General features: G+C 40.1%; 1 protein-coding gene across 1 annotated transcript in view; it reads left to right on the top strand.

Moving 5' to 3' along the window:
- LOC145449122 (villin-1-like) overlaps nucleotides 1–14,114 on the top strand; it is a 31,439-nt gene that overhangs the window by 12,169 nt on the left and 5,156 nt on the right. Inside the window, exons 5-14 of the mRNA XM_080327600.1 lie at nucleotides 203–284; nucleotides 982–1,119; nucleotides 1,232–1,336; nucleotides 3,784–3,881; nucleotides 7,645–7,822; nucleotides 9,161–9,314; nucleotides 10,214–10,314; nucleotides 11,048–11,185; nucleotides 12,219–12,484; nucleotides 13,626–13,757. Of these exons, the coding sequence (XP_080183726.1) occupies nucleotides 203–284; nucleotides 982–1,119; nucleotides 1,232–1,336; nucleotides 3,784–3,881; nucleotides 7,645–7,822; nucleotides 9,161–9,314; nucleotides 10,214–10,314; nucleotides 11,048–11,185; nucleotides 12,219–12,484; nucleotides 13,626–13,757 (1,392 nt within the window). The remainder of the gene's footprint in view (nucleotides 1–202; nucleotides 285–981; nucleotides 1,120–1,231; nucleotides 1,337–3,783; nucleotides 3,882–7,644; nucleotides 7,823–9,160; nucleotides 9,315–10,213; nucleotides 10,315–11,047; nucleotides 11,186–12,218; nucleotides 12,485–13,625; nucleotides 13,758–14,114) is intronic.

Below are 14,114 nucleotides of genomic sequence, written 5' to 3'. Positions count from 1 at the left end.
TCTCTCTCTCTCTGCTGTCTTGAAAGTCTCTGTTTATATCTGAATTGAAAGCATTTGAATGAGGGCCATTTCAAGTATAAGGTAGGCTATGAATTTAACATTATAAATAATATAATTATATAAATGTCATATCACATTTATGCAGCCTTGAAAGTTTCTGTTTTTATCTGAATCAAAACCCGTGAATGTGGGCCTATTTCAGGTACAAGAAAGGGGGCGTCGCGTCTGGATTCAAACATGTCGAGACAAACAAATACGACGTCCGTCGTCTGCTCCATGTCAAAGTAAGTGCAAAACAGGGCCTGGGTTATTTCATTCTGAATATAGTGTAAGGCTTCGTGTCGAGTCTGGTGTTCCACTATCACTCATTATGAGTTCAAATATATACTTTTTATGTGACCGCAAAGAAAATGTTGCTTGTTTTACTTCGCATAAAAACAGTTTGGTAATTTTTCGACCATACCTATTTCATTGCACTATGTGACAATGTTACAGTCTGATCACGACTTCACAGACATTATATTTCCGCTAACGTGTGTGGCTTTGTTCTACACGTTTTAGTTGCCGTGATACGACTTATTTCGGTGTCGTAGCTTTTGCAGTGGGAAGACAGTGTCAAAACTATAATTCTTGTTGATATTAATATTCTATTCTAATCTACTAGAAGACGCTTGGATGTACATAATTTCAATATACCATTATGTAGTACATCTTATCGGAAGGAAACCAAATGTTTTCGGCTCTAGAGGTAATCATCAGGAAAGAATCATAGGAAAGAATTAAAAATAAAATTGTACATCAGCAATGTATTATATTGTAGGCCTAAGTCTTATTAGCCAAAACGAGCGTATAATCTCAATATTGGAAAACATCATCTCACTCTATTCGTCTCGAATCATGGAATTAATACTCGATTTGTATTCAAGTCCTGTTATCATTGTGGTATCATTAGCTTGACACTTTTAATTATTTTATTTGCAGGGCAAGAAGAACGTCATAGCAACTGAGGTGCCGCTGTCGTGGGACTCATTGAATCTCGGAGATGTTTTCATTCTCGATCTCGGTAAACATATCGTGCTCTGGAACGGACCAGAAAGCAACCGTATGGAAAAAATAAAGGTCGGTCCAACCTTGACTAGTCATGAATAATTGATGCAGTTTTCCAATAGTATTTTTAACTGATAACTTCCTGTGTCTATCTGTTCATGAACTGGTTTCTCATCGTTGCTAGGCGATGACATTGGCGAAAGACATCAACAGCCGCGAAAGAGGGGGTAGAGCCACCGTATACATCATTGAAGGCTCCGATGAGAAATCGACCCCAAGACTATTCGAGGTGAGTCTGATGACGGTATATGATTATGAATAATATATTATTTTCTATTTGTTATTAATAACAAAGTTGTACTATGAATATGATAAAGACGAGGGACAAGCGGAGTGTCAATTTCAGACGTAATTTCACTGCGACATTGATGGAACATTCAGACGTGCGACATTCATGGCATTTCTAACCCGCCATTATCCCTTGTTACAAAACAAAAGAGTGGCACGGTAGTCAAACCCCCGTTATTGTCCGTCACCTGTGACAGCGAATGCTCATCAAATATGGAGAACGATGTGAAAGGAATTTCATCACCAGACTTATTTCAAATCAACCGAAGACCTTGAAGCTGCCTTATTTAGCCTTTTTGAAGTTGTGACTCCTGACCAATGTTCCCTTTAATTCTTCACGGGTCTGCGCGCACTTGCCAACTCACTGCGCGGCCCCTTGTATAACAGTTCGTGACGACTAAAAACAAGGTCATCATTACGGCTTTTTGTGCGCACGAGCGCAGCTCAGAGGGAACATTGCTGGGTAGTAGTAGGCCTATCACTCATTGTCACGCCATTAGAGTGTGAATGAAATCAAAAGTTTAGATGTGTAGCTTTTGCATGACGACCAAGAGCATAATGGCAGTTCTATGACCTGTTGAAGATAATTTGGCCTATTTCGCCTGATCATTTCATCATTTCAAAACACCACAAAACCGCGATACAATGAAAACACAGCAAGGTGTCGAAACGACTTAGAGTAGTCTTCGAAACCAGACGCCGCCTTGGCCTAGGCGATGTAAAAAGGAGGCATGCACACTGAATGAAAAGTGAAAAAAAATCATACTATAGAATGTAAACATGGAACGGCAACGACCGATCTTGCAGCTTCGTTCCGCTTCGCTGAGGCTGGAGGGGAGAATTGTTTTGCGTAAGCGACTGTAGGATTTCTGGCAATCCAAAAGCTATCTTCCCGAGCGCAGAAATTACTGAATCTGGTCTTGATCGAAAGCTATTGTTGCACTGATTTCGAAAATATGAATAAAAATATGGTCAAGCTCCAGTCTTTGACGAAAAATCACCCCAAATATCTGAAATGTGCATTGTTCAGAATAATCGGATAACCGTGACACAATGGCCATAACAATGACCCGTTGCTACTGTCCGATTGTTTGAACAATGCCGATACTTAGGACTTGGAGGGCGGATTCTAGGTGGATCAGTGCCTGATCATATTTTACCTTATATTTTCGTAATCGGTGCGACAGTAGCTTTCGATCAAGACCAGATTCAGAAAATTCTACGCTCTGGAAGACAGCTTTCGGACTGCCAGAAATCCTACAGTCGCTTACGCAAAACAATTCTCCACTCCAGCCTCAGCAAAGCGGAACAAAGCTGCGAAATCGGTCGTTGGCATTCCATGTTTACATTCTATAATCATACAAAAGGACAAGCGACAAAATGAGGTGGCGTGTGACGAAAGGCGAGATCGATATGTCAGGTCGTGATCCGGTAAACTTGCGGGCTGACCAGTACCTATTCTACTCCACTTTGTGGCAATGCTGAGGGTTGATCATCACTTCACCGATACCTCATTTCCACTAGCCTGCATAGCTTTTTACTACATGTTCCGTATGATGCGTTACAACCAATCGTTGTTTTATGGTTTCCACGGTGGAAAATAGTATCGGAACTATAATTCTCGTTGATACTAAAACTCTTAGGGCGGAGATAGTAAAGTTGGCTGACCCGCAAGAATGCTAATCGTGTGATTAAATACTGCTAATTGGGACGCATAAAGTTGGAAAAGGTTTCGCGCGATGGTTAGTCGAGATGTCCGAGTTTTCAATCTAGTGGCGTTATCTGTTGCATCATAATGCGAAAACGCGTTACAGGCTGTCAGCTGTCAATTTGTTGGATGAAACGGCAGCCTGCTGATAACGACACTGCCACTGTGATAAGTAGAATTATCATCATCGCGAAATGAAAGTCTTGTCCGATTTGTACGGTGCAAATAAGAAACGGGTTATACAATATTGATAGCGCTCTGCAATGGTGGGTATAAAATTCGTTGATTGTTTTTTGAAGCCTTTACTTAGGAGACAATCGGCACGGCCATTATCGGGAGTATTTGTGCGTAGGAATGGTACGCATAGTTGTCTATAGTTTGTTCCAGCGGTTCCAGTTTGTTAAATCATGAGAATAACACTACCTTTATGTGCTGCGATCAACTGGTTTCCCTAATCCTGGGTGTATAAATCCTGACAACGCGATAATCGACTTTATTGCTAATCCAACTTCATTATCTCCGCCCTTAGTAGCTTGAGGAGGGTATAATTTCAGAATTCGAATACGAATAATGTTAATTTGGATTCAATTAGTCGAATCATGTCATGAATTGACAGTTTCCTATACTAGTAGAGTTATTATGCGCACAACACATTCATGAACTGATTCGCTCGTTGTCAGGGCATGCAAGAGATTCTCGGCAAGAAAACGCAGCTGAAGCCGGCCACCCCGGACGACGTGGTCTCAAGACAGAAACTCGGCAACATCAAGTTGTTCAAGTGAGTCTGCGACTTAAAACAAAACATGTCTGTTCCGTTGCAAAGAGGTGACCATTTAGGGGATGATTTGGGAGGAGGTTAAATTGGAATTGTTCGTGCAATTCTGACGGGGCATGGGGTAATCGGGATTTGTAATCGTATTCGATTAGATCAGGCCATTACAAACCGCTGGACTCTTAAAACGCGCAACTGGAATTAGAACTATTCACTTCTCAAACTCCGCTATTAGAACGAGAACTACTCACCTTTCAAAACTCACAAATAGAACTACTCACTTTTCACTCACTCCCGAAAACTCACAACTAGAACTGGAGTTAGAACTTGTCACTTTTCAAAATCAATACTAGATCTAGAATCAGTCACTTTTCAAAGCTCGCAAATAGAACTAGAACTGCTCACTTTTCAAAATCCACCATAACAAGAACTGCTCACTTTTGAAAGCTCCCAACTAGAACTAGAATTAGCAACCTTTAAAAATCCGCAAACCAACTAAAACACAACTAGCCAGATTCAATTCTGAAGCAATTCATATGTTTTTAGTTTATCAGAATCAGATCGGTTTTCCGCATGAACATAAGTACAAGTTTGAAAAAATCCACCCCTCGCTTTTAAATGCGCAACTAGAACTACGACTAGAACTACTCACTTTTCAAGGTCCGCACCTAAAACTAGTACTGGAACTAGTAATAAAAACCAGTAGTGTGCTGACCGTCAACTTACTGGGTTGGTAGTTAGTACCAGTCTGGATTAGTTCAATCATTTTCAAGGAATCGTAATCAATTATTTTACATGTCAAATCGATTTCTATAAAACATGAAAGGATGATTGGTCAATTTTTTGTTTTTATAAGGACTACGATATAAAATGAACATTTGTGAACAAGGTATAGTGTATCTATTGGCAGAAGAATGTGATTACATCCTTATGTATGCGTAATACTGCAAGATGTTGCTTTAATCGCTATCCATGAGCTTCTTGGAGGTACAGAACTTCAATATACAATTGAATAATATATTCATATTGAAGTAAACATGAATATTTTTGGCTGACAGCCATCAGGGTTATCGCCAGCAATTAGTTAAGAATTGAAAATGACATTGTACATCAACATTCAACAATCGTATCACTTTGAGCTACAGAACTTCAATACACAATTGAATAATATAATCATGTTGATATAAGCTCGAATATTTGGGAATGACACTCGTCAGGACTAATCGTCAGCAATTAGGTGAGAATTGAAAAGAACGCTGCATATCAACAGCCGTATCACTTTGAGGTACAGAACTTCAATACATGATTGAATGGTATATTCATATTGAAATAAACACTAATATTTCCAGATAACATTCGTCAGACGTAATCGTCAGCCATTAGTAGAGAATGGGAAAGAACATTCTACAATGTACATTAACAGTTTAAATTATATTTATAGCTACCCAGTAATTTGAATACGATCCCTACTTAGTATGAGAATGGAAAATGTGCAAGTCTGCCTCCGACCTATGACAGTAAACAATCACAAAATTACAGAGCTCGCGTGGATATTTGATTTCTTTCCGCTTGCAAAGGGCCTATAAATCATTACCGGTAGCCGTGCGCGTTCAGCAAACATTTGTCGATATTCGCGGACATTCGGGGCTTTATAGCTCGCGACATGTTAATCATTGCCGTATTTCTCGAATGACTAGGGAACCAGGTTTGAGTAAACAGCGGGCCTTACGCTCTGTAAACAAAATATTTCCGGGGTGTCATCGGCATTTAGTGCGGTGCAAGGAGAATAGCTTCAAGGAAATCCAATTCAGCTGGTTCACGGTACATAACTTGAAGATTTATTCCATCTCAACCAGACTTGAACAATTAGATAGCGCTAATTAGACTAATTACAGCAAAATGCGGGTAATCTAATTCAAGCCCAAGTTGTGAAATGTGGTTTTGCTCTAATTCTGATTCTAATCTAATATCTGGTTTTTCTAAAAATGCTACAGGAGAACCGTATTGTGCGAAACAAGCCAAGCTTACTGCTGTACAAACGTTTGCTATTCTCATTCTCATTTGAATGAGGTGTGATTTGAGAAGAAATGAACCTGAGTCAGCGTCCCAGTTTTCGCGGATTCAGCAATTCTAATTCAAACCTACTTCGAAAAAAATGTGTAGCTATAATTCTGATTGTGATCTAATTTGAAAAAAAACTATGAACTGTAAATTGCGAAACAAGTACCGGCATTTGCCATTCTTATCATTACGCGGAATTCAGTGATTCCAATTCTAATCTAGTACGGAAAAAGCTTCATTGCTATAATTCTAATTCTAACCTGCTTAGGAAATAACTGTGTAGCTATAATTCTAATTCTACTCTAATTTGGATACAAACTTTGTGTCTGTGATTCTAGTTTTCCTTCCCTCCATTTAAAACCCTTTAGTGCGCAGATAACTCTTGAGGCACCCGGAAAGTGTTCGGGTTTCAGTAAATGTATAACAGCAATGAATGTTGTAACGAAAGTAATCTTCAAGCCCTGCACCCACAAACCAGCTATCTAAATAGCCCACATATTACAACCTTGAGTTGTTCAAAAATACCTTATTATCTCCAGATTTTTGCGGCTATTTGCCAAAATTGTTAGTTCGGTTAAAATCACGTTGCACGCCAAATTTGGCTCAATTCCAACTAGTAGTAGAGAAGCTATTAGAATTGGAAAATTTTGCGGACTAACCCATGAAATTGCGTGTTAAACTTGTCTACAAAAACTATGAAAAACAACTTGACTCCAATCCAGCCCGTAGAAGTGAAGTTATTCGAGTTTTTCATCAATTACTGGATTAGCCATGCAGTGATTGCTATTTTTTCAAATCCAAGATTTTCAGATAACTTTGCTTCTACCGTAATTTTCCAAGTATAGTACGCCCCCATGTATAATACGCACCCTTAAAATGGCATGCAAATTCTGGGAAAAAGCCTGTACCCATGTATAGTACGCACCCTGCATTCGCAGTACATGTTTTAGTACACGATGGTGTTCTGTTTTGCGATGTCACTTTCGAACAATCATGACATAACCATCGCTAATCATTATGCAATTAACGGCATTGTCATAGTAGAGAGCAGCCAAAGCCTGCGAGGGCGGCGACGCGACATCTTGCGCACGAGGTCAGATGCGATTGCTCAGGCCAACGGTCATGTCGTGCACCCCCCGCCTGTTGAAGGTGCGACTGATTACGCAAGCGATTATATTTTGCGCACATGGCCTGTTGATGAATTAATGAATTAGCGAGGATTGCCGCGCGCGCGTTCAGCAATCAATGAATGACCTAATTTCGCTGCCGTGCAAACGACAAACCAACTCAGCAGGAGATTGCATGCTGTGCAGACGACTCTCGTTAATTGGCAACACGCTTTTTGCTAATTGGTAGCGCGTTACACTGATAATACGAATTACTGGGCATGATGGCTGAAAGTGATGCGCGATTGGAAACAAACATGAAGAAAGGCGTGATTTCAAGTTTTTTATCGAGGGAGTTTTTTTCAAGCGTGTCGTTCCCATGTATAATACGCACCCCCCGATTTTAGGGCAAAAAATCGTGAAAATGTTGCGGATTATACTTGGAAAATTACGGTACTAGTTAGAATTGCGCCAAACCTGTTCCATATCGTTTTATTAGACTACTTACTTGACAATTGCATGGGGTAAACAGTACAATTTTTGTTGATAGTTGCAAAAATATGTGCTTTATTAGTTGATAATTTATCAACTGACGTTCCCAGTGTTTCGGATCAATCCGGCCAGTTGATGGTGCAAGAGATTGCGACCAAGCCGCTGAGCCAGTCGCTGTTGCAACACGAGGACTGCTACATACTCGACCACGGCGGTAGCAAGATCTACGTATGGAAAGGAAAGAAGGCAACCAAAGAGGAACGTAGTGGCGCCATGGCGAGAGCGATGGTGAGATTTTAAGCTTGTCTTGCGATGATAGTTTTCTGCGATGTGCCGGACTGGTCAAGAAAGTTAACATTGCTAGCTATGACGCCATCACTCGGACTCAGCTCGTTGTACCCTGACTCGGACTCGTATTTGACTCATGGTGTTTTGAAAATGACTCCACTTGACTCCAGTCAAAACCATAAAAGTAACATTTACTTGTGACATTGTGACTTGGTTAGAACCCTGCGAAAAACTGAAGGCCTGTAAACGTCACTGCGTGAAAGAGATTGTCGTTGCATATCACAATATCACTACGATAAAACTTTAATTATATAATTCTAGTTCGCTAATTAGACTAATTATAGTGAAATGCGGGTAATACAACTCTAATTTAATCCGTGAAATGTTTTTATGCTCTAATTTAAACGAGAACTGTACAGTAGGAAACGAGCTAAGCTAACTGTACACACAGTTCTCGTTCTCACGCAAACTTCTGATAGTGAACTGTGATTGATATGGACTAAACTTGATTTAATTTACAAGTTTTCTGAAATTCAGTAATTCTTGTTCTAATCTAATTTGGAAAACCCATTTAGTTATAGTTCTGAGTCTAATCTGATTTGGCAAAAAACTGTGTCGCTATAATTCAAATTATCGTCTATTTGAAAAATATCTGTAGATATGTTTCTAATTCTGGTATAATTTGAGAAAAACTGTATAGCTCTAATTCTGATCTGATTTAAAAATAACTGAAGAATTTTCCAGGGTTGCAACCAAGTCACAAGGTTCCGAGTCACAAGTCAATCTCACTTTTATAGTTTTGACTCGAGTCAAGTCGAGTCATTTTCAATTCACCACCGAGTCAAGTCGGCTAGTAGAGGGTCGAGTCCGAGTCATAGTGTTTTGACTCGAGTCAGAGTCCAAGTCACTGTTCAGTTACTCAGTTTAATTCGGTTCAAACCACTTTTATCAACTCTACTCGGGTAATATAGAATGGCCGGAATTAGTAATATAGTAATTTTCCTCAGTACTAACATATTCCGGCCATATTTTCCAAGTATCAGGACTGATAGACGACATACCATTAATGCGGTAACTTTACTATTCTTCGAAGTTACAATGAAATGTCTGTCTTGGCCATCCGACTTGGTTCAAGTCACGCACAATGACTCGAGTACAAGTTGAGTCAATACAAAAATTGACTCAAGTCGAGTAATTTCAGAACTTGACTCGAGTCAAGTCGAGTCACCGAAAAATCGCGACTTGAGTCATTACAACCCTGGAATTTTATGATCACTATGTATTTGCACAAAGATATCACAATGCCCTGTGTCTCAGTCTTAAACTTTTGTCGCGCAGGGCTACTTGAAAGCAAAAGGCTACCCGATGAACACTCAGGTGGAGACGGTGAATGACGGTGCGGAATCCGCCATGTTCAAGCAGCTTTTCAAGGACTGGAAAGACAAGGGAGCAGTTACCGGAATGGGAAAAGTATACTCGAAAAACAGAATCGGTGAGAACACTCGGACTACTAAATAATTCTAGTTGTCCAGTTAAACTATCTATTGTAAAATGCAGTTTATTTAATTCTAATCCACTTTTTCTCCAATTCGATACATCCAGATTGATAGAGACAATATGCTTATTGGACGCGGGTGTGGTCAGACTAGTTGACCTCCAGGATTGCTGCCTGTTTTCTATTTCATCATTGTTGCCTGTCTGTTTGTTTTGTATTTTGGTTGGATAAAAAGTATAGACTCTCTCTCTCTTTCTCTCTGTCAAATTTTCTATGCTTCATTGGCAAACGTTTGTCGGATAATTCTGTTTGTGCGAACAATTATCGAGACAACATATTTCACGTTGTTCACGTTGCACTTTCGTTTGTGCGCCTCGGAGTCAAATTTTATCAAAATACGACAACCGGGAATGTGCCAACAAAAGGAGTTCGCCAACCAGCTAAAAATAGTACATTGACCATAAAGCGATCTCCATTATTCGTAATTTCATGCTGGTGACGTCATTTTTGGTGGTGCGGTTGTTGATATACAATGTTCTTTCCATTTCTCTGCTGGTTGCTGAAGATTACCCCTGATGAATGTCTGTCGAAAATATTCGGGTTTATTCCACTATGATTGTTTTATTCAAGTGAAGTTCCGTACCTCCAAGAATATCTCATTTTAATTCTAAACTAGTTTCTGGTTTTCCGGTAAATGCTACAGGAGAACTGGTATAGTACAAAACGAGCCAACCTCGGCGTATGGACATTTGCGATTGTTGTGAGTGAAGTTGATGTTTGCTTCATAATTTGGCTCAATTTTTAAGTGTTTTTTACGAGCTCAGTAATTCTAGCTCTAATCTGATTTGCTGTGAGCTGACAATTTTCTAGTTGTTTGACTGTGTTTGTGTTGACAGCCCGAGTGGAGAATGTCAAATTCGACGCAGCAGTCATGCACAACCAGCCCAAGATGGCGGCGGAAGAGCGAATGCCCGACGACGGTTCTGGTGAAGTCCAGGTAAAACCCCATGTTTCTTTGTCAAATATATCCCGAATTAATTGTCAAGTGTCAAGTCGAGCATTCGCGTAGCAATCATTATTACAACATAAAAGTATTGATGATGACCAAAGTTCAAATATGTACCTTTCTTGCAACCACAAGGCATGTAATGCGAGTTATACATCACAGTAAATAATATTTGGTTTTATTTCGGGCCTACCTATTATTTTCATTGCGCTTGATCACAATGCTGTGGGTTGATCACGACTTCAGAGATATGCCATTTCCATCACCGTGCATAGCTTTGAACTACATTGTTTAAATGTTAGCCACTAGCCAGCCCTCTACTTTACAGGACCACGACCTGACATATCGATCTCGCCTTCCGACACACGCCACCTCTTTTTGTCTCCTGTCCTTTTATACAATCTTCTTTTACTTTTCATTCAGTGTGCATGTCTCCTTATTTACATCGCCTAGGCCAGGTGAGTGTCTGATTTCGAAGGCTACTCCAAGTCGTTTCGACACCTTCAGACTATCTTTCATTGTATCGCAATCTTGTGGTGTATTGAAACGATGAAATTGATGGCAATAAATTGAATTACATTGAAGTATCAAAACTAGAATTGTTATAATTATAATATAGAATTATAATATACCACTTGGTGCCACTCCCATACACAAAAAAATGTCCCAAAAGTGTAATTTTCACCATTTACGTGATTCATGATCGCCGATCACTTACACACAGGTTTTCCGTATCGAGAAAAGCGAATTGGCAGAAGTTGAGAAATCTCTGCATGGCCGCTTCTACGGAGGGGACTGCTACATTGTCATGTACACGTATCAGCACCACGGAAAAGACAAACGTATCATCTACTACTGGCTGGTGAGTAGGGCGAAGGGGGTTTAGTTGGGCTGGCAAATCACTGCAAAGTGTTTGTCAGAGTAAAACTAGATGGGTACTGCTGACTATTTTAGCTACGAATAGGTGGAATCTTTAAACAGTCAGTTAGCCTACCAACAACTGCTGCTGTTGAACGCTTTTTCAATATTCTTTCCCGGTTACTTCGTAAGGCAGACAGCTCTAACCAGAAAATACATCAAAGTACGACAATGAATAAGTAGGCGTACTCTCTGTACAATAATGCTAGTCCAACTGCTTGAGTTCTTACGACGTCAAAAATGTGTCTAAAATAGGCTTTTTACTGTCAAAAGATTTGAAATTTTCAATTCTTAGGTCAAATCTATTCGTTTTTGTGTAAAAGATCTCAAGTATCTACGATACATTTCGGCTTTTTGCACAGTAATGCATGGTTCAACTATTCGAGTTCTTTATTGGTTGAAATGCTTTTTTCGTTTTTCAAGTAAATAAATTGTCCTACGAATGACTAATGCACCTACGAATAGGTAGAATCTACGTTTGGATTATGTTTAAAATAGTATTTACGGTGACCAATTCTTTAAATATTTATTACATTGGTGCCCACCGTAAATACTATATTATTCAAATCCAAATTTCTCGACGGCTATAACTCCGCTTCCACTGGTTGGAATTGAACCAAATTTGGTGAACGTGGTTTCTATACACAACCTAACACTTTCATGGGGTGAACAGATAATTCTCAAATTTTTTGCTGTTTATTTTACATAATAAATAGAAACTTTCTTCTCCTGTAGCAATGCGGTTACTGGTTGGAATTGAACCAAATTTGATGTGAAGGCTTTAATTAGGTAACCTAACAATTTTATCAAGTAGCCAGTACGATTTGAGAAAAAAAGTCATTTTTGACGAGCCCTACTGTACGATTAGAATTAATATGAGTGCAGAGAAATATTTCGCAGACGTTTGGCAACTTGGGTTGTCCAAGAGTTAAGTCTGCTGCGGTGAGGAGAAATCACCAAAGTATTTGTGATAACAGGGCCGACACGCCACCCAGGATGAGAGCACGGCCTGCGCGTTCCAAGCCGCGGAACTCGACCGTATCTACGACGGCGAACCGGTCCAGGTCCGCGTGACCATGGGCAAGGAGCCGAAGCATTTCCTGTCGCTGTTCCAGGGAAAACTGATCATATTCGAGGGCGGAACCTCCAGGGCCGGGGGTCAGAGCAAGCCCAGTGATGTTAGGCTTTTCCAGATACGCGGGAAGTCGAAGTACGACACGAAAGCGATAGAGGTGCCTCCAAAGTAAGCGAATCGTTTGAAATCTGGGTATTTATGGTGAATTTCTTAGTTTCCGTCCCAGATCCTTGAATAATTGGCTCCCTTGTCTAGATCAAAGTTAAAATTCTGTTATGGTTTCGATTTATTCAAAATATGACACCAAAGTGATTGAGGTGCCTTCAATGTAAGCTCGTCTCTTGAACTTTGAATTTCAATGAATGTATTTCATATTTTCAATCACAAATCCACAAATAATTGGGTCCCATGTCTATGTCAAGACTCCACCTCCCACGAAAGATTACACGAGACAATAACTTGATATGGTTGATACATTCGCTGACAGCTTTTCGACTAATTCTCGTCGTTAGCTAACGTCATTAGCCTAATACGATGAATAAAATTTGTAATGTGGGAAATATTTTGTCTGTGTGACGTTAGTGACTGATCAGCAGGGTTGTAATGACTCAAGTCATGACACGACTCGAGTCAATTTCTCAAAATACGAAATTGACTCGACGCGACTCGAGTCAATCTGTGTATTGACTCAATTTGGACTCAAGTCATTGCGCAAGACTCGATTTGGACTCGAGTCATATGACTCGAGACTCTGACGGCCAAGACCGACATTTCATTGTAGTTTCGAAGAATAGTAAAGTCACCACAGTATTTGGATTTCGTCTATTAGTACTGGTACTTGAAAATGCGACCAGAAACTGCTAGAAGTGAGGAAAATTAGTATATTATAAATTCGAACCATTCGATATCACCAGACAGAGTTAAAAAAGTGGGTTTAACAAGATTTTAACTGGAAACTGAGCAATGACATGACTTTGACTCAGACTCGAGTCATAATATCATGGCTCGTACTCGACCCTCTGCTCGCTGACTTGGACTCAAATTGAAAATGACTCGACTTGACTCGAGTCAAATCTATAAAAGTGTGATTGCCTTGTGACTTGCTCACAACCCTGCTGATCAGAGTCATCCGACATCCCAATGGCTAGTTTAATCTGGAAAAAGATTGAAATTTTGTGTCCGTCTGCTAATTCGTGCTCATTTTTGATAAGCTGGTCTCCTGGCCGTTTAACCCATGACCTCAAGTCACATAACCTTTACCTTTTTGAGCTCGTATCGGTTCAACTTTGACGTTAAATCTGTGATTCAGAGCTGGTTCGCTGAACTCCAACGACGTTTTCATCCTGGCCAGTCCGACCCGGTGCTTCATGTGGGCCGGCAAAGGCGCCAGCGGGGACGAGAGAGAAATGGCGCGGTCCGTCGCACCCGTCATCAGTAAGCGGTACGTTGAAATTCTCTACTTCTGACACGGATAGAGATTCAAATGAAAACAAAAATCCTGTCTCTTTGTTATGACTACCGGTACTGACTTTGCCTAGCGTTCATTTTTTATTATTCTATTATCACGTCATACTGTACCAATTTGGTTTTCGTTTGAATCTATTTCTGCATGCTTGTTATTGTGTCGTTAACTCTCGATAGGGGGCACACGAAAAATCTTCGAGTTAAAAGGGGCACTGCGCTCTAAAAATGATGCGGTCTCAAATTGAAGGGCAAAACGAAAAAATTTTTTGGCCGCAGCCGTTTTTATCAGAACGCCACCGTAATGGAGCTGCAGTTTATTGACATTTCCACGGGA

This window comes from Botryllus schlosseri, chromosome 1 (assembly GCF_051294905.1).
Source record: "Botryllus schlosseri isolate E-star chromosome 1, Bs_hap1, whole genome shotgun sequence".
NCBI classification, from domain to species: Eukaryota; Metazoa; Chordata; class Ascidiacea; order Stolidobranchia; family Styelidae; genus Botryllus; species Botryllus schlosseri.
Note: the sequence above shows the minus strand (reverse complement) of the source record. Positions and strands in the feature narration are given on the sequence as shown.